The sequence below is a fragment of the Danio rerio genome, chromosome 12 (genome assembly GCF_049306965.1).
Source record: "Danio rerio strain Tuebingen ecotype United States chromosome 12, GRCz12tu, whole genome shotgun sequence".
Classification (NCBI taxonomy): Eukaryota; Metazoa; Chordata; class Actinopteri; order Cypriniformes; family Danionidae; genus Danio; species Danio rerio.
In genome coordinates, this window is record NC_133187.1 from 30,001 (window position 1) to 57,375 (window position 27,375).

The 27,375-nt window shown below is 39.5% G+C and overlaps 1 protein-coding gene and 3 long non-coding RNA genes across 8 annotated transcripts; 2 read left to right on the forward strand and 2 right to left on the reverse strand.

Moving 5' to 3' along the window:
- Positions 1-3,749: 3,749 nt before the first annotated feature.
- Positions 3,750-10,487, reverse strand: LOC141376833 (uncharacterized). Of its 2 annotated transcripts, none has more exons than XM_073918596.1 (4): positions 10,255-10,487; positions 7,117-7,181; positions 6,655-7,029; positions 3,750-6,542 (listed from the first exon to the last, which is right to left on the reverse strand). In XM_073918596.1, exons 1-4 carry the CDS (start codon positions 10,382-10,384, stop codon positions 4,182-4,184), a joined length of 2,931 nt encoding a protein of 976 aa, XP_073774697.1. In that variant the 5' UTR covers positions 10,385-10,487; the 3' UTR covers positions 3,750-4,181. The 2 variants fall into 2 exon arrangements, with proteins under 2 accessions (XP_073774697.1, XP_073774696.1); XM_073918595.1 differs by having other exon boundaries at positions 7,114-7,181.
- A 1,378-nt stretch (positions 10,488-11,865) lies between these two features.
- LOC141376725 (uncharacterized) lies at positions 11,866-26,549 on the reverse strand. Of its 4 annotated transcripts, XR_012387724.1 has the most exons (12): positions 26,476-26,549; positions 25,458-25,498; positions 25,102-25,386; positions 23,864-24,019; positions 23,677-23,737; positions 23,284-23,355; positions 22,473-22,673; positions 22,277-22,382; positions 20,039-20,105; positions 19,742-19,853; positions 19,282-19,398; positions 11,866-12,499 (listed from the first exon to the last, which is right to left on the reverse strand). It is a non-coding gene; the product is annotated as an uncharacterized lncRNA (long non-coding RNA). The 4 variants fall into 4 exon arrangements; XR_012387725.1 differs by lacking the exon at positions 25,458-25,498; XR_012387723.1 differs by lacking the exons at positions 23,284-23,355; positions 23,677-23,737; positions 23,864-24,019; ... (1 more) ...; positions 25,458-25,498; positions 26,476-26,549 and having other exon boundaries at positions 22,473-22,674.
- On the forward strand, positions 14,124-20,350 carry LOC141376724 (uncharacterized). The gene is made up of 2 exons (XR_012387722.1): positions 14,124-14,271; positions 17,024-20,350. It is a non-coding gene; the product is annotated as an uncharacterized lncRNA (long non-coding RNA).
- LOC141376727 (uncharacterized) lies at positions 23,350-23,995 on the forward strand. The gene is made up of 3 exons (XR_012387728.1): positions 23,350-23,578; positions 23,673-23,796; positions 23,908-23,995. It is a non-coding gene; the product is annotated as an uncharacterized lncRNA (long non-coding RNA).
- Positions 26,550-27,375: the final 826 nt, after the last annotated feature.

Here is a 27,375-nt window from a genome sequence, read left to right on the forward strand (position 1 = left end):
TTTTTCAAAGTAAACGCTCCGGGCCCCAAGCCGAGGACACCCAGTCAAGGGCATCCGGGGGGCGCCGGGAGGCCAGGGGATCCGAGACCACCGGTGCCCGTGGCTCAGCAGGGACCGCGTGGCAAGATCCCCGAGATCCAACTACGAGCTTTTTAACTGCAGCAACTTTAGCATACGCTATCGGAGCTGGAATTACCGCGGCTGCTGGCACCAGACTTGCCCTCCAATGGGTCCTCGCCCATGGGTTTGGGATGTACTCATTACAATTGCGGGGCCTCGAAAGAGACCTGCATTGTTATTTTTCGTCACTACCTCTCCGTGTCGGAAGTGGGTAATTTGCGCGCCTGCTGCCTTCCTTGGATGTGGTAGCCATTTCTCAGGCTCCCTCTCCGGAATCGAACCCTGATTCCCCGTCACCCGTGGTCACCATGGTAGGCGACGGACCTACCGTCGAAAGTTGATAGGGCAGACATTCGAATGAATCGTCGCCGCCATGGAGGGCGCGCGATCGGCCCGAGGTTATCTAGAGTCACCAAAGCGAGGCCGGGGGCGGACAGCAGCAGGAAGGCGCGAGGCACCCCCCCTCTCCGCCGACCGCGCACCCGCATGGGTTTTGGATCTGATAAATGCACGCGTCTCCGGACCCCCAGGGGGGACCGGGTCGGCGCTCGTCGGCATGTATTAGCTCTGGAATTGCCACAGTTATCCAAGTAACGGATGGAGCGATCAAAGGAACCATAACTGATTTAATGAGCCATTCGCAGTTTCACTGTACCGGCCGTGTGCACTTAGACCTGCATGGCTTAATCTTTGAGACAAGCATATGTTACTGGCAGGATCAACCAGGTAGCCCCGAGCAGAGTGGTAGAGGAAGAGAGCTCTTCCTCGCTCACGGGTCTCGCACTGCCGCTCGCGCCCCTGGAGGGGGCGAGGGAGGCGCGGCCGCTCGCTGTGTGGGGTTTTTGCGGGGTTGTGGTCACCGGGAAATGCGACGTGCTTCGGGCAGGCCCGGCCAAAGAGCGGAGAGCGCTCGCACCAGCGCCGCCCTCCACTGTGAGAGAGCGGCGAGGGAGGCGCGTCGACCCTCGCTGGGCTGCCGGTGGAGGACTTTCGGGGTAGACCGGTCGTCTGAGTCCTTTTCCCAAGGAGCAAGGGAGTGCGGAGGAGGCCCAAAGGAGGCCTCACTCTGCTGCGGGTCTGAGGCCCAAATCGGGGAGGAACCACCCTGCCCACGACGGTCCAGAGGGACCGGGCGAGGGGCCTGCCCCTGGGGCATCTTGCACATTTCCCATCGGTCAGGTGATGGAAGGTAGTGGCACATAGTTAAGCTCTCAGAACCTAAGTCCACAGAATCACGCCTTCGCTGAATCCTCGATGGCAGGTCAGCGATAACCAGTTACGGTTGCCCGGACGTCCAGCAGGGAAAGGCCCAAGAGGTCACACCCTGCCCGGCTTGAGGCCAGAGCTCGAAGGGTATGGATGTCAGAGGGCACCGGTGATTTAATGCTTCTCGCTTTCTGAAACGGTACCGATGGTTACCCACAAATAACTTTGCAGGAAACTGTGCTGCTGGTCACCCAAAACTAACTTTGACTCTCAGATTGGTGCTGTTGGTTACCCACAACTGACATTGTGCTTGGCTTGACTTGTGCTGCTGGTCACCCAAAACTAACTCTCTCAGATTGGTGCTGTTGGTTACCCACAACTGACATTGTGCTTGGCTTGACTTGTGCTGCTGGTCACCCAAAACTAACTCTCTCAGATTGGTGCTGTTAGTTACCCACAACTGACATTGTGCTTGGCTTGACTTGTGCTGCTGGTCACCCAAAACTAACTCTCTCAGATTGGTGCTGTTGGTTACCCACAACTGACATTGTGCTTGGCTTGACTTGTGCTGCTGGTCACCCAAAACTAACTCTCTCAGATTGGTGCTGTTGGTTACCCACAACTGACATTGTGCTTGGCTTGACTTGTGCTGCTGGTCACCCAAAACTAACTCTCTCAGATTGGTGCTGTTGGTTACCCACAACTGACATTGTGCTTGGCTTGACTTGTGCTGCTGGTCACCCAAAACTAACTCTCTCAGATTGGTGCTGTTGGTGACCCACAAATGGCTTGGCTTGGCTTGGCTTGGCTTGGCTTGGCTTGGCTTGGCTGGATGAACAGACTATATATATTTATATAATTATAATTTATATAATTATTATTTATAATTTATAATTGAATGTATATAATTTATATATATATATATATATACATATATATATATATATATATATATATATATATATATATATATATATATATATATATATATATATATATACATACATATATATATATATATATATATATATATATATATATATATATATATATATAAATACACACACACACATGTATATATATATATATATATATATATATATATATATATATATATATATATATATATATATATATATATATTTATACACACACACACACACACACACACGTATTTTTTTTATCTTTTTTATAATTATTTTTCTGGCTCAATTTAAACAGGTATTTTAAGAGACAGGAACAACGCAGAGCTTAATGCCGCCTTAATGCATGCCTAGAAAGCTTAGGAAAATGGTGATACAATGGTGTTAATTTGGTCACTGTAGCATTAAGACTCTTAAAGTTATGAGCAAAATACTAGTAGCATAAAAAGGCCGTTTCCATAAATGAACTTGAAAAGCAGGTCAAAGGTCAGGAACAAGACACAGCTCAAAGCTTTACATTTCTGGAAAGAAGAGGAAATTTGCAGTTCATTGATGTGAGTAGATTGACTGGGGCACCAAAAATGGCAAAGTTATGATTTTTTTTAATTAATTCCGGCCCAAAAATTGGCTCCATTACAGATTTCCTTCGTGGAGATGAATAAGGAGACTAAAACGAAAAGAAAATGAACGAATGAATGGATAATTTATTCAGTTCATCTCAGGAATGAGAGATACAAATCACGCACAGTGGCCAGAGGGGTTCTGAGCCATTCTTTTAGCAGAATAGTCTTCAGGGTCACTACGTGCTGCTGCTGGAGGAGAACATTTCCTGACTCATTCCACCAAAATACCCCACAGTGCTCAACAATATTTAGTTCTGGTGATTGTGCAGGCCATGGGAGATGTTCAGCTTCACTTTCATGTTTCTCGAACCACTCCGTCACTGATTACGGCGAGGTCGAAACGACTGGGGTGGAAATGACATTTGTACAGTTTTTTTTGTTTGTGTGTGTGTGTGTGTGTGTGTGTGTGTGTGTGTGTGCACGCGCAAAGATTAAAGGTAGCTTAACTGATTAGCTTTGAATTGAGACCAGCCTCTCATGTATAAACTCGTTTACCCTTGTTTTGTTTGGTTTTTAAAAAACCTCTTTGAAGCTACGACATGTTTGGAAATGACGTAGGGTAAATTAATTTCCTCAGGAAACACTATTTACCTTGTTTTTTCTTCAAGTGTTGCTGATAAAATAAAAATTAAAAAAAAATTTCATTCTCTCCATCTCGAACATGTGCTGTTGATTCCTTGAATTTCTGGCTTGGGTTGGCACAAACAGCTGTCCTTTAAATGCTCGTCTGCGTTGAATAATGCGATGTGGCTGCTGTCACTTGAAGTTTAATGTAAGAGATTCTACAAATTAAAAGTTAAAGATCTATATTTGAATCAACGTATGTCTCGTCTTTCATATGCAAACAGAAGACAAAAAAAGCCAAGTGTTCCCTGCATTGGTCAAATCAAATCACTTTTATTGTCACAGCAGCACGTATGCTACGATGAGTGAAAAGCTTAGGTGCTGGCTCCAGACAGTACAAAATACAGACAGAGTGCAAGTACAAAGACGGTGCGTAATCGTGCGCTTTGAAGGTACAATCGAGAGGCGGTTTGAAGGCAATCGTGAATGTTTGTTAAGTTACGACCTCAGTCGTCATTTTTGATAAGTAAATTCTTGTCACGTGAGATTTCTTTCCGTCAGACACTACTTTTCCATTTTCCACTGTAACGAGAAAAAGAGACGAGGGCCACATCCGATCGTCTGATGGTGATTGATCAGTTTCTCTCAGAAAATTGACTCAGCAATCATCATCGTGGGCTTTTCCGCACCCAAGGTCTGCCGCCTGTCCGTCACCGTGGCCCGACGCCCAACGGCGTAATGTCCATTACAGCGGTCGCCGTGTTTTACATTTAAAGGCATCGCGGGAGCGGCATGGCACGCCAGCACGGAAGCAAAGGTCCACGTAAACTCTGTAAGCGGCATTGACAGAGCTCCCTTCTTGCCGCCTGGCTTCGTACGCGAGGTCCAGTTCCCTTGATGTCCACCTTCTCGACATCCCCGCAGGCAAGACCATGGAAGGGGTATGCGCTATCGATTGCTCCTGCTGCTCTTCCTCGATCTCCTCCTCCGGTTGAAGCTCCTCCGCAGCAGCATCATGCCACTGCGGATTACGGGGAGCGTTGGGCCTCTCCGGGACGATTGGCGGTATTTTGAAAGGTACGGAGGGATGCAGTCGCCATATTTTGGGATTCAGGAACCCTTCGTGCAGTATGGGAGCCTGTATTTGCATCATTTTGAGTTTTTGCTGAGAAATCGGGAGTGACGCGGCCAACGTTGTCAGCTTGCCGTAGTCGATGTAAACGCCTTGTTTCAGCAGTGCAAGGCAGCTGACAAACGTGCACACCTGGAGCAACTTGGCCCTCTCCATGTTTTCCGGTTTCAAACGCCCCAGCACGTCCTTCATCCAGGGCATTCCGTTGGCTTTAGCCGACGCCAGATTGCGTTCGTAAGTCACTCCGCGACTCACCAGGGTGACAATCACGTCGCCCTCCATTTGCGCAGCCTCCGCATCGAGGCTGGGTTTCTGCTGCGGTGACAAAACGTTGAGCATGTCTTTTTTGTTCCAGGACACCTTCGGGTTGCGCGCCGAGTCAATCACCTTCATGGCTGGGAAGTACTGAAGGCAGTTGTAGTTCAACGATGCTTGCAGGACGCCCCTCAGGGGCCTGCCGTGCTCTTCCACGAGCTGCGCCGCCCTTTTAGCGGTGGACGGGTACGTGAACCTTTTTATCTTCTCCACCAACTCCTCCAAGAGAACATCTCTGCTGATCGTGCCCGTGCACTTGCACGGTGCCGGAGGTGTGGAGTTTGTCAGACTCATTAACGACGCCGTGCTGGTCTCGCCGAGGTCGCAGAGGATCAGCGTCAAAAGGTCCGTCCCGATGATGGTGAGCGGTCCGTCGAGGCTGTCCGCGAACCCAAACAAGCGCTCTATTCTCGAGATCTGCAGCGGCTTCTTGGACCAGTACAGAAGGGGGGGCGGAGCCAGGTCGAGAGCTGCCGAGTTGAAGGGTGCCAGCCCCATGATGCCTCTCTGCCATGTGAGGCTGCGCTCGTTGTCCAGGCCGGGGCCCAGATTGACGGCAAAGATGGAGTCGTGCAGGCTGCCGGGCCTGCCCCAGAAGAACACTTCCAAGGCTATCTCGGCTTGAAATGCCACCCAAGACTCCTCAAACTTTCCCTTGTGCTTTCCGGTGGCGTGGGCGGCGCGCAAGCTGCCCAGCAAATATCTGGGCACCTCCTGCAGGGTGCTGAGGAAGGGTAACCTTGCCTGGTCCTCCGCGAAGGGAAGGAGCATGGGTTTTTCCTCCAGCAGCTGCGAGACAGCGCTCGCGTCGAAAAAATCCACCGCTCTCACGGTGCCCCACATCTGCTGCGTTGCCAGTAGAGTCACCGTTTCAAACCTTGCCCTGACAATGCCTTGCAGCTTCAGCAGAAGGTCTTGCATGTGATCGAGGTAGGCCTCGCTTCGATTTGACATGGCTCGTGCGGTCATTGGGTGCATGAGGCCGCAGCAGACCACTTCTCCCGACACTGGGTGCGAACTCCACTTTTCCTGACGGTTGTGCGGCGTGTCCGCATAAAGCTGCAGAAAGGTCACGCTTTGGGGGAAACGGGCTGGCCTCAGCAGGTCCCCGCTGACCTCCATGCGCCGTCCATCCAGGTTGGACTGAAAGTTCAGGGCCTCCCGGAGCGACAGAGGACAGAATATCGAGCCTTTGTCTCCCACTAAATCCTTCAGGGCATACTTTGACCAAAAGTGGTGCACGTTTTCATCCCGTGACCCGATCTCGCACGCGGCATGGATGCTGAAGCAAACAACGGACCTCTCACGACACAGCTCCGAGAGGCAGAGCGGGGATCCGTCCTTCTGGCCAAACTGGCAAAGGATTATCACGGGTTTCAGGCAGTCGACGGGTTGAGACTGGAGGGCGCGGTCGAACGTTTCGAGTATAAAATCTTGATCCTGCTTCAAAATGTGGAAGCGTGACAGGTCGTAGAGTTTGTTCTTCTGCATCGTGGGGCGCTTGATATCTTTCGAGGAAGCTGACTTCAGTAGGTGCTGCAGAGACTCTCCGATGGCTCTGAAGCACTCCGTGGCTTTTTGGTCCATTTTGGCAGCCGAATCAATGGATGGGTCGCCATGCTGGCCTCTCGGAACCAGGCACAGACTCAGTTGCCATCCCTACGGAACAAAATGGCAAGACCTTTTCAGACGCCCGCCGTCACTCTGCATACAGTCGCACGAATGCAAAATTAGGGAAACTGCAGTCGATGAGCTTCACAAAGACACCTACCTGAGGCGTTGCGATGGTGAGCCCTCTGGATAACTGAAAGCACCGGAAACCGGACCCGGAGTAGACGTGGGGCTTGACGTGTTTCTTCAGCAGATGGAAAACTGGATGCACGCTCACTTTCGAGGGCTTTGGAAAGGTCAGGTACGGGACTCGAAGTTTCAACCCTGACAGCTCTTCCAGCTGAACTACTACACCGTCAATGTCGAAAGAAAGGTCCAAGTGAAGACTCTGCTCCGATCTTGTCATAGTGGTTGGGCTGACTGACAGGTGAATGCTGTCATCGGAGAGAAAGTCTTTCATGCTACTTGACTGCCTGACGATGTCCAACAAGTTTTGCGTGTTGTCTTCAGCGGTTGTTTTGTACAGCAACTCCACCTGACAGAGAAGATTAAAACAATTCATGATAGTGTCCGTTTTTATTCCAAGAATATCACGCAATTACTCATGCAACTATCATACCACCTCTGAAGCCCCGCTCTGGTCTTGCTCATCCACGTCACCTTCTTCATGGACAGAAGCTCTTTCTGCTGTTGAGCAAATAAATAAAGAAAAAAATCAATAGACAATAGATAAATCCATTCAAGAGAGAGGCTAGAAAATGTTATGTTCCATTCGGTATTAATTACATTGGCGAAATATCGGCGAAATATCATCTTCGAAGACGAAAATGACATAAAAAATTAGCTGATGATGGCGACAACTATAATAAAAATATAATTAAATTTTTGCTGACTAATAGAAAGAAAACGAGAATGGTATTGAGAAACGACTTTGCAAAAAAAAACAATCGGAAAAGTCCGCGGAAAAACGGGTTTGGTCACCATCGTGAACACAGGGAGTTCTGTAGATTAAATGCATACACAAAATTAAAAAATCTCCAGCCAGCATTTACTTTAAAGCTTTATTGCATTCACATGAAGAATTTTGAACGTTTTGAATGACGTTTTGAAGAATTACTGGTCACAGAGATACAAAGAAATGGTTTGTTTCCTTAATATTTATTTCCTTAATGTGTTTTAGTAAACCTTAAACATTTGAAATGTACAACTGCATAATTTCATAAAGTTAATGTTTATTTTACAGTGTGGGACTGCACAGAGAATAGCTTAGAAAATCTAGAATTGCTAAACTGGATTTATACAAACATTCCCCAAATTAAAATCACTTAAAAAGCACTATGACACTTTTTCAATACATTAAACAAGTTACCTAAACTCTTAACACGGTTAGCACAACATCCGTCTTCGTGGGCTATACAATTAACACATTTCTTGTTGCTTTGACACAAAATGCATCCAGTCAACACCAATTTAAAATGCTTGAAATTATTTTACACGCAAATTCAACCAAAACCAAGACAATGTAATTTTAAAGTTGAATTTACCAATGCAATAGATAGATAGATAGATAGATAGATAGATAGATAGATAGATAGATGATAGATAGATAGATAGATAGATAGATAGATAGATAGATAGATAGATAGATAGATAGATAGATAGATAGATAGATAGATAGATAGATAGATAGATAGATGATAGATAGATAGATAGATAGATAGATAGATAGATAGATAGATAGATAGATAGATAGATAGATTTTTTTTATTTAAAACTGATTTTATTACTGCCAAAATAAAACAAATAAGACTTTATCTATATATTTATTTTACACAATATAACAAAAGACGTGCTGCCCTCTTGTGGACAAACTTTGAAACGTTCAGACCCAACTTGCAGAGTGCTTTTACTAATGTTGAATAACAATATGCAACTATTTATGTATTTTTATTAATTTTATTAATTAATTTTATTAAACTTTTATTAATTAAACAATTATTTTGTTTATTTTATTATTGTTTTGTACATCTATCCTTGGATTTTATTATTGATCTTCAGTTTCATCACAGTTCCTTTTTTTGTCCACCAGAGGGACTCATTTGACAAGTTATCAATGCTAAACCCTCTTAATCATAGACTGTCACATCAGAGCCACTTTCTGACAAATACTGAATCAAACCTTTATGCTGACATTAACTATAAAGATGGTATCAATTTATATCTTATAGGTGGGAAATAAAATATGAATAATATGTGCAACGACATGATTGACAGTTATTTGTTGTTTAGGTTATAGGTCAAAGGTCATGTGTGTATGATAGACAGACAGACAGACAGACAGACAGATAGATGATAGATAGATAGATGGATGGATGGATGGATGGATGGATGGATGGATGGATGGATGGATGGATGGATGGATGGATGGATGGATGGATGGATGGATGGATGGATGGATGGATAGATAGATAGATAGATAGATAGATAGATAGATAGATAGATAGATAGATAGATAGATAGATAGATGGATAGATGGATAGAGAGCTTAAAGTGACATGTAAATTCTTCACCAGGTTAATTAGGGTAACTAGGCAGGTCAGGGTAATTAATCAAGTTATTGTATAACGATGGTTTGTTCTGGAGACCATTGAAAAATATACTGCTTTTAGGAGATAATTAGTGATCTTAAAATTATAATTTTTTTTTTTAATTAAAACTGATTTTATTACTGCCAAAATAAAACAAATAAGACTTTATCTTTAATTATTTTACACAACATAACAAAAGACGTGCTGCCCTCTTGTGGACAAACTTTGAAACGTTCAGACCCAACTTGCAGAGTGCTTTTACTAATGTTGAATAACAATATGCAACTATTTATGTATTTTTATTAATTAAATTGTTTTATTTTATTAATTTAACAAGTATTTTGTTTATTTTATTATTGTTTTGTACATCTATCCTTGGATTTTATTATTGATCTTCAGTTTCATCACAGTTCCTTTTTTTGTCCACCAGAGGGACTCATTTGACAAGTTATCAATGCTAAACCCTCTTAATCATAGACTGTCACATCTGAGCCACTTTCTGACAAATACTGAATCAAACCTTTATGCTGACATTAACTATAAAGATGCTATCAATTTATTTCTTATAGGTGGGAAATAAAATATGAATAATATGTGCAACGACACGATTGACAGTTATTTGTTGTTTAGGTTATAGGTCAAAGGTCATATGTGTGTGATAGACAGACAGACAGACAGACAGACAGACAGACAGACAGACAGACAGACAGACAGACAGACAGACAGACAGACAGACAGACAGACAGACAGACAGACAGACAGACAGATAGATAGATAGATAGATAGATAGATAGATAGATAGATAGATAGATAGATAGATAGAGAGCTTAAAGTGACATGTAAATTCTTCACAAGGTTAATTAGGGTAACTAGGCAGGTCAGGATTAGTGTACAAGTGTACAATAATAACATGTACAAGTTATAACATGTTTTCACGCCTGACTTTGAGGTGGTTTTTGTCAAATCAAATTGGGCTAGAACTGTATCAAAATTTGCTGTCAGAATTAACACTGGTTCCATTAAGGGCTGGATCACACAAGCAATAATTGTTTTTTGTTTGTTTGTTTGTTTCCTTTACATTAGTTTTTATTTATTTATTTGTTTATTTTTCCATTTTCCAAACAATCCGTGTGTGAAATATAACAACATTGAAATTATATCGTTTGACTCACCGGTTTCAGCTTCAAATGTCCCATGGCCCATAAGGTCTTGAAGTCTTTGCACATCTCTACGTCCTTGAATAACCAAGTCTCTGATGCGGGCTTCCACTTCTGCAAATCGACTTTCAATGTTTCTACTCATGATTACTGGAAAAGCAAAGCCTTTTTGTAAGGAAAAACGCAGGAAGTCTTGAGCTAGGGACAAAGTTGATGCAGCACTTTGCTGTCACCTTGACCAAGTGAACACAGTTTGTTTTCCGTTCTGACTTTTTAAACTGTTCCCTCCCATTTGATCATGCTAATGACATCTCTCTTCGAATGTTGATTAAAGCCAATCACAGACCTATTCCATTAAACTCTTTGAACTCGGTTTCATCTTGAATGTAAATTAGGCTAAACGACAAGGCGACACTCCTGCTTGCAGTCGTGGTGGATTTGTGGGTGAGAACGGCCACTATTAAAACTGATTAGGTCTCTCTGTTAACAGAGGAGCATCGAACAATTCAAGTCAGTGCATAGATACATATATACATATATTGATAAGGTTAAAGGTTTTGATTAATGGTTTAAGAAATAAAGTGGATAATGAACTTAGAACCTGTTTGGTCCCTTATTTGGAAACTTTTGAATAAAATCATCAATCAGAAATGTAGTCAACATCAAGGTGTAATCAAAAATTTGTACAATGGGAAGTACAAATGGGAAAGTTAGTCATGATAGTTTGAAAATTGCAAATGAATTTAGTATGAAATGAACTTTATGAAATGCTTTTCAACAACGTCCGACCGTGGATCTACCTTATAAATTTCAAATTAAAAATTTTCCTTTAATTACTCCTTTTGTTGTTTGAAATGATTTAATGGGTGTTGCAACATTGTCATTTTTAACATACAACTTATAAATGAAACCTTATAAATACTTTCCAACAACTCTTATCCCAACACTTTTAATTCATAACATTGCTTTTTGCTAAAAATTTAATAATAACAAACCTAATATTGTATTGTCATATATATATATATATATATATATATATATATATATATATATATATATATATATATATATATATATATATATATATATATATATATATATGTCTGTGTGTGTGTGTGTGTGTGTTTGTGTGTGTATATATATATATATAAAACATACAATAAATATTATAATATTACAAAATAATATAAATATTAGAATATAATATTTCCTCCTGTAAATATTATAACACATAAATATCAAGTCTGGTATATCCAGATGCATCAGAATTATGTAGCTACAAGCTAACAATGTTTATATATGCACTGTTAAACCAAAAAAAAACTTCCGTAAAAATATGAAGAATGCACTGGCAGGAAATTACCAGCACATTTCTCTTTTTTTTGTTATGGAATTTTCCTCTTTTAGTAAACTGAAATTTCTTAAAACTTTGTTTTAAAATAACAAACAAACTAACAAAAAAATTAATTGTAAAATTCCGTAAATCCCCAGTAAATCCCCAGTTCAATTTACTTTTTTTCCGTTAAATGATTATACAGAAACTTCAGTAAACTATAAATAGAAACATACATTTTTGAAAATTTAGCATTGCAAATATAGAACAATGAATGCACACAAAACAATAAATGTTTTTTAACATTGTATTCAGCAATTTATTACAAAAGACGAAAACTATAGGCACTGAAATTGAAACGGGTAACATAAATAAATGTCAGAGAAAGAAAAGTTAGCATTACATGAATTTGTATTTGTATAATCGTTTCCCTCTGTTATTTTCTGCATTGACTACATTACACTTCAAACAAGTAAACAGGGATTCGGAAACAAACAGGCCTGCAGCTCTTGTAAAAAATGAAGGGCACATTCAAAAACACATTTCTAAAGAACATACACATTTCTCGTGAGTGTTTAAACATCCAAAATCAGCACTTCATAAAAATGACCTCATAAGTAAAACATTTTAGAATGTAAAAATGGTCTAGCTAGACTCAGCGAACATGACTATTGTCATTCGATTTATTAAAGAGAAAAGCATAAATCAAGAATTCCATCAGTCTTGGAGGAATGTGGTGATGTTGAGAACAGCAAAAAGCAGGACTCCATGTGTATGTTTATTACCTCGTTGTATGGCAATTTCAGCATTCAAGTGTTCAGTGTCTTTAGACAAGGCTCACATTGTCCATGAATTTAAGTCATTTAGAACATCCGCCGCCTTGGAGGACTCCCTTTCATCTGAGCCTATGACCATCGTCCTAGAAAACTGTGAAAGGAAATAATACTTGTAAATTCAGAAATGATGCACCAAAATAAAATTGACAAAGTAACACACCTTTTCAGATTTTTTGTTTTATTATTCCTATTTTTGAAGGTAAAAGGGTTTACTTGCCCAATTGGATAAAAGCATCAAAAACATTTTGATGTTACATTACATGTAAAGATTGAGCATTTAGTTGACTTCTAACTTTGCAGTGTAAATAATTTCATTGCATTTGTAAGTCCTACAGTACGTTGGTATAACCTAATCAAATGTAAGAAATTTGAAAATTATCAATTTAATAAAAAAATAAAAGTAAAAACAGTGTAAGAATTTTCCTTAAACCTGTTGTTCAAATTTGCTACCCAGCCATCATGTTGGTGGCCATAACCGCAAATAATCACGCATTCTTGATTGTTGCTGGTTTTCCCTGTTGGGAAATATTTTTGGACATATCTGTTTAAATAATATGATCACAGTCAATCAGCAAATTGCTTTCTCTTGATTCATTACTAATAAATGAGTTTATTTCTTTTCCACTTTCTGGATTTCTACTGTGAGTGTCATACCTTAAGAAAAAAACTATTTAGGTCCTCTGCTTTTTGTTTATCATCAGTTTTGGATACTATCTTTCTAGCTGGTTGCATATTTGCTATATTTTTGATTGAGCTCCAAAGTCCTCTGGTATTGGCTTGATAAAAGTTATTTTCTAAATAAATAAATAAATATATATTGTTTGTTTTATTCTGGCACCTGTGAGCAAAAGATTTAAATACTTCTGCAAAAATTTTAATTCAGCCCGTTCATGCTTTTTAAATGCAACTTTTTTTCCCAATTAATGCAGTTCTTAATTTCTTTTGTGATATGCACTTTTTCATTCGGGTAGATTATAACTTGTTTTTTAGTGATTATACTATTTGTGCAAAAAATGTACATAGTCAGTCACTGATTCACTTGTTTCATCTAAATTCTCCTTATTGAATACATCCCAATCAGTGCATACAAAACAGCCCTTTAAAGCATGTTATTTTTTCAAAACATTTTATAACAGTTTTTTTTATTATTATTGATTGTAGTTTAAAATAATTAATAGTTAAAATTAATAATAAAAAATAATTTATTACTGTGGGGGTAAAGCTGAATTTTAAAATAATAAATAATCTTCAGTGTGATGCAATTTGTCTGATACTCTTGTCTCAAGAACTGCAAAAGGAGAAAATATTATTATGGTAGTCGTTGTCAGTTTTGAAAACATACAATACTATTGCAACGTATTATTTAAAGAATGAAAATTATAAATTACTTTTATGTATCAGAAACTTTGTAACTTAGTTTCAAAATGTGTGTGAAATAAATTCTCCTTCTTAAACAAAGAGCTTCGTTATAATATCTGTAAGTGTCACGCCTCAGTTCTTGGAAACTCTCAGAGGAAGGTGAGCCGTTTGCTAAACAAAAGAAATTCTGCTTAATCTCGTCAACTTTGAACAGTTGCTGCTCTCACTCGAATGATCAACGATCTTGAGAAAGGAAGATTACCACTTTCATTGTTGGACATGTTTTACATTCAAGAAGAAGCCTCATCAGCATGTTGTCTTGTTGGGTATAAAAAGCTTTAACAGAGGTTCTTGGAGATCCATTCCAAGTGCTGCGTCTGAAGGGCTGTGTGTACCTTGGAGCTGCCTCTCTGTCTGTCCGGAGCTAACATTTTTAGTCTCATAATTTTTTTCTTCAAGACCGACGAGCCTTCCAGCGTGACCTTTTTTTCTAAAACAAACGAGGTAAGCAAAGCGGCTCCTTTCCTTTTTTTCGCTGATTTTAATCAGTTGAAAAAAACAAACAAACAAAAAAACAACAACTAGAAAATAAATATTAAGGTTAGAGGACGTACAGTTTGTTCGGTATTAGTAGGAGGCGTCATGAAACAAGTTTCTTAGGTAACTGAAATAATTCTGTCCGTCGCACCGTCAATTACCCAAAGTACTGAGCCTATACCCGACCTCAACTGCTTTAAAACAGGCCGATCGCACACGCTTTGAATTGGCATAAGTCGTTTGATAAGATTTTGAAAATGGAAGATCTGGTTGTCAAATACATCGCGAAGCATGGCACTCGGGGTATGTTTGATGGCATAGAAAAGATGACAGAGAAACCATATGAATGGGCAATCTCTCAGTTTGAAAATTACCCAAACATGCCTAAAAAGAAAAAAGCCAAAATTGCTAACGCACTGCAAGCTCTGCTTGCGTCATACAAAGTCACAAGAAGGAGAGTAGAGGAACTAGAGACTGAAAATGGGCAACTCAGTCTGGGGGTAATAGCTACAAAAAATCACTATGCAAGTGAAACAATATGGAAAGAAGAAAAGATTAGGATGCAAAATGACATCACTCGTCTACAGACGAGCAATGACATGCTAAGGTCCTCTGTAGAATCGCTATTGAGTGATTTGGAGGAAGCAAAGGCTGCTTGTCATTTTATGATAAAGAACAGCCCGCCTAACCTACACGACAGCGGAACACAGTCGGGGTTAATGCAGTTTAACGGGCTAGACTTGCGGGAAGATGAGAGCTGTGAAAGTGATTCAGAGTCATTTTGCTCTCTGTATCCCGAATACACAGCTAGATTCCCCCAGGTGCCAGTCCATGCGCCTACAAATGCCCGTGGACGAGCAGAAGAACCCATGAACCCTGCCGCGGTTAGAGGGGTCGCTGCAGAGGAACTACAGGCGGCGATGAACAGTATTGGAAAATTTGATCCTGTTAAACGAGATCCACTAGATTTTCTAAAGAAATTAGAGGAATGCGGTGAGGTCTACAGACTCACAGATGCTGATGCATGCACGTTGTTAAGAATGTGCTTGCCCGATGCTTTGTCTGAAGCTTTGACCCAGAGAGTACAAGATAAAACGGCCAACAAGTCAGAAAGGAAACAGGCACTGCTTGAAGTGTTAGGCGTCGTGTCAGTAAACAGGGATAAAATATCTGAAGTGCAAAGGAGAAAAGGAGAGCATCCAGCTTTGTTCGCAGAAAGACTGCTAAAGGCATTTAGGACGTTCAGCGGCAATCCTAACATGACGCAAAACGAAATCAGTTTCAAGTCTGCCTTCGTTAGCAAGTGCGCTCCACTCACCCTAAATGCCGGAAGCACGCCGCAATCTGATTTCGGGGACATTATGGCTGAAATGACACAGTCTTACAATAGTTATATGAAAAAGTCATATCATGTGTCTGTAGTACATGACAGAAAGCCCTATCACAGCTCTGGTGGCAGAGTCACATGGAAAAGAGACGATTATGCTAATGAAGAGAGAGAAGAGAGACCACCTCCTTATAATCCCGAAAGTCTTCCAGCACTCTATTCGTGTGAAAAAGAGGGGCGCAACTCGAGGGCGCGTAAATCTTACAGCAGGAGAAAACAGTCCAAAAGCCAACTTCAAGCCCAAGTTGACAGACTGAGCCGGGAGAATGAGGAACTGCGCTCTTTCATGGAGTCATTTGAAGCCTAGATATCAGAGGCGCCCACGTCACATGTAGCAGGCCAATTGATAGAATTGCTGTTGAAATGATTGGTAAGAGGATTCTGGTGCTTCTTAAACAATCCTTTACTCAGATAATCCCCCAATGAAAAATGAAATGTCAATAACGTTATAGCAAATGAATGAATCATCGAATCGAAACAATGTTTTTTTTTTTTTTTTTTTAATTACAAAAAAAAAAAAACATTATTGTGTTTACATTAAAAATCGCATCGCATAAATGGTTATTTACGTATGCCACAAACAAAACCTATTCAATTTTTTTTACAATGATTTCATTCATTTGGACAATGTTATACACCGTTCATTTTTAATGGGTTAAGGTGAAAAAGAAAAAAAAAAATGTTAGAAAAGACACCCACTTTATCTTATTCATGAGCAATGTGCACTGCCGACAAGTTCAAAGCAAACTTAAATGCAAAAGCATTTTAGATATGTATATAAAATAGCCTATGTATCATAGCCTCATGGACGCCATCCAATTAATGAAACATCCAGCAGATGAGAAATAAATGAGAGAACAGGTAACAAAAGCAGAATATCTCTAAAAATATTCATCAATAATCATATTTACAAATATTTTGCGGCCAGGTTAGGCCGTTGATTTCTTCCTCTCCAAGTGGACCCAAAAAAAGCACGTCTCTGTGGGTATGCAGCGCGGAGGTGCTGACAGTTCACGGGCGCAGAGAACGAAGCGAGTAACGAGAGAAAATTTTCCACTACATCGATCGCGGATGTTTGGTTAAATTAGGCGGATGCAAAACAGTGTAGAATCATGTAATAATAACAACAGTGAAAAAAATAAATAAACCTGTCACTAAATACATTCACTTAGATTAGCCGTCTAGTTTGCAATCTTTAAACGCATTAAATAGGCTATTCATTTTTATTTATTTTTTTTTTACTTGCCGTTCATGTGCGTTTGGTTTGACGTGCTATGTGTGACCAGGGGGGGAGGGGGGAAACAATTAATTCATTTTGCATTTGTGTGGCAGGCTTCCGAAGCCCCAAGAGATGTGGCAATGGATCCTCACAGTGGTTCTGCCGACGACGGTGACTATGCAAGAATGTCCAGAACTGCAGCCAGCACCTCCCTCTGGCATAGTGATGAAACCGTATCAAGGCATCCTGGTAAACAACATTCAATGGATCCATGTTCCAGTCCTCGTAAATCTGACAGCCTGGTCTCCAGATATGGATGAGCGATGTCAAAGAGAAAGCGTGACGGAAATGTACAAAGATCTACTGACGACAGCGTTCCTGAGGTACCATGGAGCCGTAGCTACCAACTCACCCGCAAGAGAGCCGTCAAGAGAACCCCTAACTAACCGCTTAGAGAGAAGCTCGTCTGGACGGAAACTGTTGGGATTTTTCGACACCGTCCTGGGAGCCACCGGAACGGGTTTAGGCATATCGAACTGGATCAGCACCACAGAACTTCAACAAAATGAACTCAGACTTAAAGCTCTTATTGGGCAACAGGTTCTGCAGACGGATGCATATCTACAAGAGGGACTGAGTGAAGAAAAGGAAACCGTGCAAGATATCCACAAGATTGCATCTGCCCTCTCCATTATCGCTCAACGAACCAAAAAAGCCTTCAACGCCATGCAGAAACAAGTGTACTGTGCTCAGTTTGCCTCCATCAAACACCAGGAAATAACCCATATATTGCAAGATGTGTTGGCCGGCATAGTTCCATCTACCCTTTTCACGGAGGAAGTCATAATGAAATGGTTTGGATTGAAAGACTGCTTCGATCTATCTTCGGACAACTTAAAACACTTCATGGACAGACTGGGTAAATGCAAACTACCCATCCCTTACAGCTACATCGTACAAATGGCTAGAATTTCTTCGCACCCTCTTCCTGCTGGATTTTACAGTCCCCTAGATTACGGTCCTTTGATGGAAGGTGTCCATCTACCTTTCTCGCCTCGTGGGGGCGAACCATCAAAGTCTACCAACAAAATCCCACCCATTCAGATTTTGAGATGGTGGAACGAGACTGTGGTCGGTAATCCTAACGACACTTCTTGGGCCTGTTCCGCTGGGAATAGTTTAAAGACATTGGGTTGTTTTATGAGACAGATGTATGCTATGCTCTTGACAGTTTCCATACCACTTTTCCAAAAGGAAAATGTGTTTGAAAAAATTCTAAGCGTGGAAAATCTGGGAATACTGCAGGGTAACGTTCTGAAGGAAATAAGCAATTTGCCGAGATTTGTCACTCAGTTGCCATCGGGAGAATGGCGGGGATTAAAAACGGAACTTTGCGACAAAACCGCGTTCGGATTTGTCTGCGAGCAGGATGCTTTGGAAAAACAGCAATTGTGCGGAACACCTCAGGCAAACTATGAATCGTGTGAAATCAACTTAACTCACGTCCACGACAATTTCATTAGAGTCATAGTTTCAGACAAGAAAACGTGCATTACCACGACCGTGAGTCAATTTTCTGTCTTTGTAGATAACAACCAGACAGTTTGTCCCGTCGATAATACTTCCTTCTGTATGAGCCCTAAATCAACATGGTCCATAGGAAGTTATCATTTTCCATACGTAAACACCACCCAACAGGCAATGTTAGTAAAGCCTGAAGAGCAACTGGGCTACCTGGAGGACATACCCGAGTTTGACTTTGAAATACCAAAACTGGATGATTTACTGATGTCCTTGATGCAAAGGAAAGACAAACATATTGTTAAGGCTCAACGAGGTCTCGATGAGAAGGATAAGGTTCTAACTAGACAAATGCACGATGGAGATTTGCTGGTTGCATATTCTAGCTGGTTTTGGGATTTGACTTTCAAAAGTGCCGTTTGTGTTTGTATCTTCCTCATTGTGTGCCAATGCATTATGATATACTGCATGTGTGTTATGGTGAGGCGTCAGATTGCAGATAGCTCAGTGATCAATGTTGGACAATCTCGTTGGTGGTGACGATTGTTGATGACAGTTTCCAGACCCAAGATATCCAAACTTAACAAACAAAGCTGTCTAAACGAAAAGAAGAGCGGTGCTCATTTTGCTCAAAATGAAATGGATCTCAATTCAGCGTGCGTGAGGCGTCGACCCAAAGACGTGAGATAGAGTAGATTTGATGTATGAAATTAGGGGCCGATCACACCGAACATGCTTCTTGCATCGGGAAGAAGCCCTTTTTGAATAGTTTAGTATTGGGGTTTTTTTTTTTTTTGTGTGTGTGTGTGTGTGTGTGTGTGCTTTTTTTGTTATCATGACTAGTATTTACCCTTATCTTGTTCCTGTTACCGTGGATTTTCACGCCGATGTAAAGATGAAATGTTGATCAAATGCCGCACGCTGACTAGGCACTCGCAGGCATCGTGTTAAAGGATGAGATGTTCTCCTTGTGCAAAAAAACAAAACAGAAAAACTATAAACAATAATAATAATAGAGTTGAGGATCGCTTGGTTGAATTGAGCATGTGGAGAAAAGTTTTGGGAAAATTTTTCATTTTCTCCACATGCACACTGAAGTAACGTGAACACCTGCAAGGAACATCAAATGTAGACACGGTAGCGGTTTAATAACACACAATTTATTAACAAAAGTGCACACATGAAAGACTATATTTGTGTGTGCATGTGCAAGAATGGCATGCATTGTATTTGCAACTGAAGTCACATGTAAAAACTAAAAAAAAAAAAAAAAAAACACACAGTAAAAGGAGAAAATGTTTTTTACTTACATAGCTTTTCATTTTCTCCGTGACGTACTGTTGGACACTGTATTTCATTCCCTCAAGAGTCCAGTTCTCCCAGAACCTCCTTCATTGATGATTCTCTCAAGGTTTTTCCAGTCTGCAAGAAATATCAGAAGTTTCATTTTGTAGTACCATGTGATCTTGACTTTGATCGAGAAAATCTTAGGTTGCACAGGAGCAATGTTTGTTTTCGTGAAGGCATATGCTGATTCTCTGAGGCTTCTGTGGGCATCCTTTATTAGGATCACCCGGCTGACAGTAAGCTTTTGGTGGGAGAGTTACCCGAGTGACAACAAGGTTGCTTCGTTCTGAGTTGATCAATGTGTGCGTTGTTGTTGTTGTTTTGTTCCTGCAAAGTACAGAAGAATTTTAATTTAACAGGCAGATGCACAATTATTATTATTTTTTTTTTGCTGTTGCATTTTTCAACAGCTCATCAACTGTTAATACTGATCTCCTTTTCTGTTTTTTTTTTTTTAAATGCTGACAAAATGTGTGTATATAGTATGTGTGTGTAACAAAAATCTCATGTATGAAAAGCCAAACGAAGATGAATTTTTTTTTTTTTTAAATAAACAAACAAACAAAAGGAAAGCAGTGTACAAGTGTCATGGTCTTATTTTCCTTTCCTTATCTCCTTTCTTTTTTTGAGTGAGCTTTTAGATAATGTAGTACAAGAAATTACAAAATATGGCTGTAAAATCTGACCTAACCACAGTACACAAGGGTTAACAACATTTTATTTGAGACAGATAGATTGGAGTTGTATGGCAGCCTATATATCTATAGAGAGGGCTGTATCTTACATTTAGTATTTATTTTAGAACCTCTATTAACCTGCAAGCGGCAACAGCAGGTGGGATCATGACATACAGGTATTTGTTTTATTTTATTAATTATTTTAGTACTTGTTTATACATCCGTCTTCGGATTGTATTATTGATCTAGGTCAAAAGGTCACTTACAACATCCAGAAAAGTTCATTCCCCTTTAATAAAAAAAATCATGAGTTCATGATACCAATTAAAAGATGCACTATACAAAAAAAAAAAAAAAAAAAAAAAAAAAACCACACACAAGTTTTTCAATGTTAACGTTTTATTTTTAATGCTCTTGAAGCAGATGCATGTAGAATTAGATTAACAAACAAGATTAAAACATCATGGCAAGCCTTTTTGACATCTAGAACCCATACTAGTATCTATTTTTATGTTACTAGTACAAGGGTTGGGTATCGAAAGAATGAGCACTGGTACTCAAAAGATACTAGTATCTAAAATAAAAAAATAAAAAAAACACTAGTAACATGAAAATAGACACTTGTACAGGCTAGAAATGAAATGCCTACACGTGTTGCCATACATGCTCGTTGCCTTCAAGAAAAAAAATAAAAATAAAAAAAATTTAAATTCCATCTTAGTCCTCTCCACTGTGAAGCACTTTCCCCGGTTGTTTAGTCATGGTCCTGAATAAAATAAGAAAATGGAATTAGTGAAAAGGTGACAAGTAGTTAATACATAGTCTACATTTTTTCTCATGGCTTTACAATTTTATGAGAAATTAAACTGGGAACACATACAATCAGAAATGAACCAAGGCATTCAGTAATCAAATAGTAACCCTAACCAACACAACTGTACATTACCATTATAATTGATCTATGTGACAAGCTGAAAGTTGAGCAAATATGCAAGTTTTCGGCATAGGCCTACTGACTAAGGATTAATATTATTCAACAACAATCAATATAGATGGAAACTAAAACTTAATTGACTGATTTATGTATTTGATCGATTCTAACAAGAATAAAAAATAAAAAAAAATTCAGGTTTGAGTGAAAAACAAAAAAATTATTAACCATTAAATTAACATTAGTCAAACGTGTCAATTGGTTAAATTTGCACTTACCATACGTTTCACATTCCCCTCTGCAAAACTTGGGTGTCAAATGTCCTTCTCCAGTATTCTTTTAGCAAATCTCACGTTAAACTCGGTCCAAGTCCCAATTAATATTTCACTTGCACACACACGAAACAAATGAATAAATAATTTAAATGCTGTCGTACCAAACGAGTACGCGAAAGTGGAACAGACCATATATGGAAAAGCGAGTGCAGTAACCATCTAAAAATTTGAGGGCCCATCAGAGCTCTCCCTGCAAACAAAAAAAGTCTAAATGAATAATCACATATTGAAAGGAATGATGTAATTCCTGGAGGATGTTGCTGCACACTCTCCAATCATAATTAAAGACACCTGATCCAATTAATGGAGGTGCTTAAGAGGATTACGCAGGGGTGTGTTGCAGCTAAACTGTTCAAAGCTGTGGCCCTTCCAACATCGAGTTTGAGACCTTTCATGTATACGCAAGTACGCACGCATGTATTTGTTTGCTTTAAAATATCAAAAGAGTTTAAAGATTACCAACAACTGCACCATTAAGATGATGAGACTTGATAGACATTTATGATAATCATCCCCCCCCACTAGATGTGGTAACGTGTCAATTTCTCTTCTCACCAATTATTCACTTTTTTTCCAGGTCGCTTCACAAAAAGGCAGTCCTCAGGTTACCTCTGGCAACCCCTCCTACATTAACGCCACATCACACTCCAGGTTTGTCCGGCTGACAGAAATAACAGGTTTTTGTTTCTATTATTGTTAGTGTTTTATTATGAAACTGTGTGTTAATGTGTAAATAGTGTTCAGGACTCACCTTTCACCTCCTCAGGTCTTCCATCATGAAGTTAATGGCTCGCTGCATCCCTCGGTCATTCAGTCCTCAGGCCAAAATGGATTTAGGAAGCGGTCAAGCTGTCTCTCACTAGTCTCTTGCACGTTGGCATCACTGTTACCTTCCAGCCTGGTTTGCGACGAGCGGTTTTCAGAGGGGCCACCAGTTCTCTCAAGTGTCCATCTTGTCATGGAAAAACACAACACAGACAGTTTTATTGAGAACTTTTACAGGATGTTTTGATTCTGGTACTGGCCAGAGAGAACACGAGATAAGCAAGAACCACTATAGGCCAGATAACTGGCCTCCAAACACAACTCATCAGCACATCTTAGGCTAACTTTGTGGTCTCAAACTCGACGAGGGCTGCAGCTCTGCAGTTTTGCTCCAGCCCTAATCTAACACAGCTGATGCAAGTAATCAGTGTTAACCATTTATTTATTTATTTTATTTTTTTTTTTGATCTGCCATGTTTGATTAGGGTTGGAGCAACTTAACACTTACATCTTTTTAATTATAATCAGTATGTCTGTCTGAATTTTCTTCAGCCTTACTCTTGCGGGTTTTTTTCACACAAATTTTTTTTTTTTTTTCCCACTATGTATTGCTCAACTGTGTTTTATTCCACGGGGACTCCAGTTCATCTGCCAAACTGCCTCTGGAAACACCCTGTTGGATTATTCTCGTCGCATTCATTTTAATGTTGGTCCTGTCTAAAAGAGATATGAGGCGTTTTATTTTCAGTATCATGCAATCTGACTTCTTTTGAAAATCTTACACAGGGCTTACTCACCTTTTAATGTTCCGCTCCGTCGCCATTAAGGAAAAAAAGGCATGTCGTCTTTCATCTAGCTTCTCCCTGCAACTTGGAAATAAACACTATTAAATGTTGTTTGAGACCTATACATTTGTGTGTACACATGTTTATATACAGTTGAAGTCAGAAAAGTTTAAAGACAATCATAAATGTTTATCAAGTTGCATCACCTTAATAGTACAGTTGCATCCCTTCAAAACCTTTCACATGAGAAGAAAAGAACCGACAAAGAAAACACTTTGCCTTGCAAACAACATAGCTCTACCGTCAGGTAAACCTACTTTTAACCCCCAACAAATTTTGTAACGCGTCCATTTTATCTTTCCACCAATAATTTGCTGTGCCTTGACCTTTTATTTTTCCAGGTACCTTGTTTCTTTGGGCTCCTGTGGTCCTGACACAACCACATGCCACTGGCAACTCGAGCTACCTTCAAAAGGGACAACATACCACACTTCAAGTTTTTTTTCTGGCTGATGGAAATAGCAGGTATTCGTTTTTTCTGACATGCAATTGACTACCATTTTGAGACCGTGATAAGGTGTTCAAGTTTTACCTCTGAAGTTAAAAGACTTGCTAACACTGTCATTCTTTCCTCAGGATCTGTCTCCTCGGGCCAAAACGACTTAGAGGCTCTCAGGCTGCTCCTTCTCTCTCTCTCAAGCGATTGCACCAGCGGTCATCTCTTGGAGTTCGGCCTGTCCCTCAGTTCCTGCAAGAAGATAAGCGAGAACCAGCATAAGCCAGACAACCAGTATATCTCCATCAGCACATCTTCTAAAAGGATCCGTCTCTGGCTCGGGTCTCAAACTCCATTTATAGAGGGCCGCAGCTCCGCACAGTTTTGCTCCCACCCTAATCTAACACAGCTGATGCCACTAATCAAATTGTTAATTAGTTTTAATTATTTGGATTAGCGTTAGTGTTTTAATTAGGTCTTCTTTGTCTCTCTTTCTTTCGGCATCCTGGGAGAGCTTGGAAAAGTTAATCTTTATTATATTAACATATGCTACTATTATTTAAATATATCAGTAGCAGTGGTAGTATTTTTTTTTTTTAGTATTACTAGTATTAACCTTTGTTAGTGTTCACTTGGGCTGTATATAACAAAATAAAGTACTATAAAAGAAATGAAAATTGTGTTGCTGTTTGTTTTTGTAATCTGAAGTATGATGGTTTTTTTCTAAATTAGATTCAAACGGTGCAAAAAGAAACCAAAAGACGCATTTTCCTTTTGTACTGTTGAAGCTAATGTGGAAAAGATTTTCTTTTTGAAAATATATTTTGAAACGTTGATCAAATGATGCATGCTGACTGGACACTCGCAGGCATTATGATGAAGGATGAGATGTTTCCTCATGCAAAAATAAAAATAAATGAAAACTGAAAAAAAGATTTGAGGATTGCTTCTTTGAATTGAGCATATGTGGAGACAAATTACACTGCCACAGATGATCCCTACTTCCCCTGAGCAGAATCTGATCGATAATGCTAATTTTCTGCACACCTGTAAATAACATCAAATTTTGACACAGTAGCAGATTGCATTTGTGACTTTTTAGATTTGTATTTTGTGTGCATGTTGGCTATATTTGCGACTAAAGTCACATGTAAAGAAAACACACACACACACACACTAAAATAAAAAATACATATATTTACGAGATAAACAATCAAAATGCCATGTACTGTCAGGAGTTTAGTTTTTATTTTGTTATTAATATTAACAAGGGATCTTGACTTTGATTGAGAAATTCTTAGGTTGTCAAACAGGTTCATCTGTATAAGGCTTACTCTCCACTCCACATATGCTGCCTTTGATTCACCCTCTCCATGGGATCTGATTGCTCAGGTCAAAATGGCTCCAGGAGGCCATCCAGCTCAACTTCTTTGCTTCTGGTCTGCAATGATCGACTTTAGAGCAGCCAGCTTGGTCTGCGCAGCAGGAATGTCTGTTTTTGTGAAGGCATCTGCTGCTTCTCTCAGGCTTCTGTGGGTCTCATGAATGACAACAAGGTCAAGGTTGCTTCGTTCTGACTTGCTCTGTGTGTGGTGCTGTTGTTGTTGTTTGTTTTGATCCTGCAAATTACAGAAAAGATTTTAATTTAACATGAAGATGCATTTATTTATTTATTTATTTATTTATTTACCTATACTGTTGCATTTTCCAACAGCTCATCAACTGGTATTACTGATCACAAAAACAGCAAGTGTCAAGACCTTGTTTTATTTTAAATGCAGTTTGTGTGTGTGAATAGCATGCAATATATTCATAAAAAATAATCACATCTATGAAAAACCTTGCAAAGATGGAAAAAAAAAAATATATATATATATATATATATATAGATAGATAGATAGATAGATAGATAGATAGATAGATAGATAGATAGATAGATAGATAGATAGATTTTTTTTCCCATCTTCGCTTTTTTTATTTTATCTTCTTTCTGTTTTGAGTGAGCTTTTAGATAATGTAGTTGAAAAAGTGTGAAAAATCTGGCTCAAACATGTCATCTAACCATAGTACACAAGGGTAAACACACTTACAAATTATCCGAGTCACTTTGGTGCATTTCTCACAACACCATTTACATTTGCACTACAGTTAATGCATTTCTCAAAATAATTAGTCATTTGTACACATCATAGTAGCAGTTTCTCAGTCCTTTAAACTATTTTCTCTGCTCTGCAAAGAGTATATAGTGCTATCTTAAGCACTTTCAGAAAGTGTCACCAAAATCTGACTTTTTTTTTTGTTTGTTTTTTTGTATTTAAAAAAATGTACAGAGTATAATGTCATAATAAAAACATGACAAAGCCATTTGACTACCTTGTTCATAAACAATTGTGTCAGGACATTTCATTTTGATGACACTGATACTTTGATTGAAATGAATACTTGCTTTTGAGGAACCAACTATCCATGTTGAGCATGTGACGCGCTTTTGCAGGTTATCAAGTAGGTTTTGCAGTTTGTACTAATTGTTTTGAGAAATGCGTTAACTGTTGTGCAGACATGCACTAGTGTTGTGAGAAATGCACCAAAGCGGTTGAGAAAAACTGTAATATTGCGTCCACGAGCGCGCGCGCGCGTTGATTATGCATTATGTGGCCATGCATATAAACTAAAAACAGTCATATGAGCGAACAACGATAGTCAGTTACCTTGTTGTCGAATTAGACCGTCAAACAAATTCAAGCAAACAACAGCAACTGTTTGATTGACAGCGTTCCGTCACAAGGCGGGGCTTTAAAGCGCCCTTTAAATACAGTCAATCAACTGTAGCACTTTTCATCTTATGGTATAAGTCCTCAGAGCAAAGAACGAGTGCCTTTTATTTAAGACTCAAAGATGCCGCGGAGTTCTATGGCAGCCTGTTTGTCCATCAAGTCTTTTTATATAATTATTGTAAAATCTCTATAAAGCGATCACAACATAACAAAAGACGCGCTGCCCTCTTGTGGACAGACTTTGAAACGTTCACACCCAACTTGCAGAGTGCTTTTACTAATGTTGAATAACAATATGCAACTATTTATGTATTTTTATTAATTAAAGTGTTTTATTTTATTCATTTAACAAGTATTTTGTTTATTTTATTATTGTTTTGTACATCTATCCGTGGATTTTATTATTGATCTTCAATTTCATCACAGTTCCTTTTTTTGTCCACCAGAGGGACTCATCTGACAAGTTATCAATGCTAAACCCTCTTAATCATAGACTGTCACATCTGAGCCACTTTCTGACAAATACTGAATCAAACCTTTATGCTGACATTAAATATAAAGATGGTATCAATTTATTTCTTATAGGTGGGAAATAAAATATGAATAATATGTGCAACGACACGATTGACAGTTTTTTGTTGTTTAGGTTATAGGTCAAGGGTCATGTGTGTATGATAGATAGATAGATAGACAGACAGACAGACAGACAGACAGACAGACAGACAGACAGATAGACAGATAGATAGATAGATAGATAGATAGATAGATAGATAGATAGATAGATAGATAGATAGATAGATAGCTTAAAGTGACATGTAAATTCTTCACCAGGTT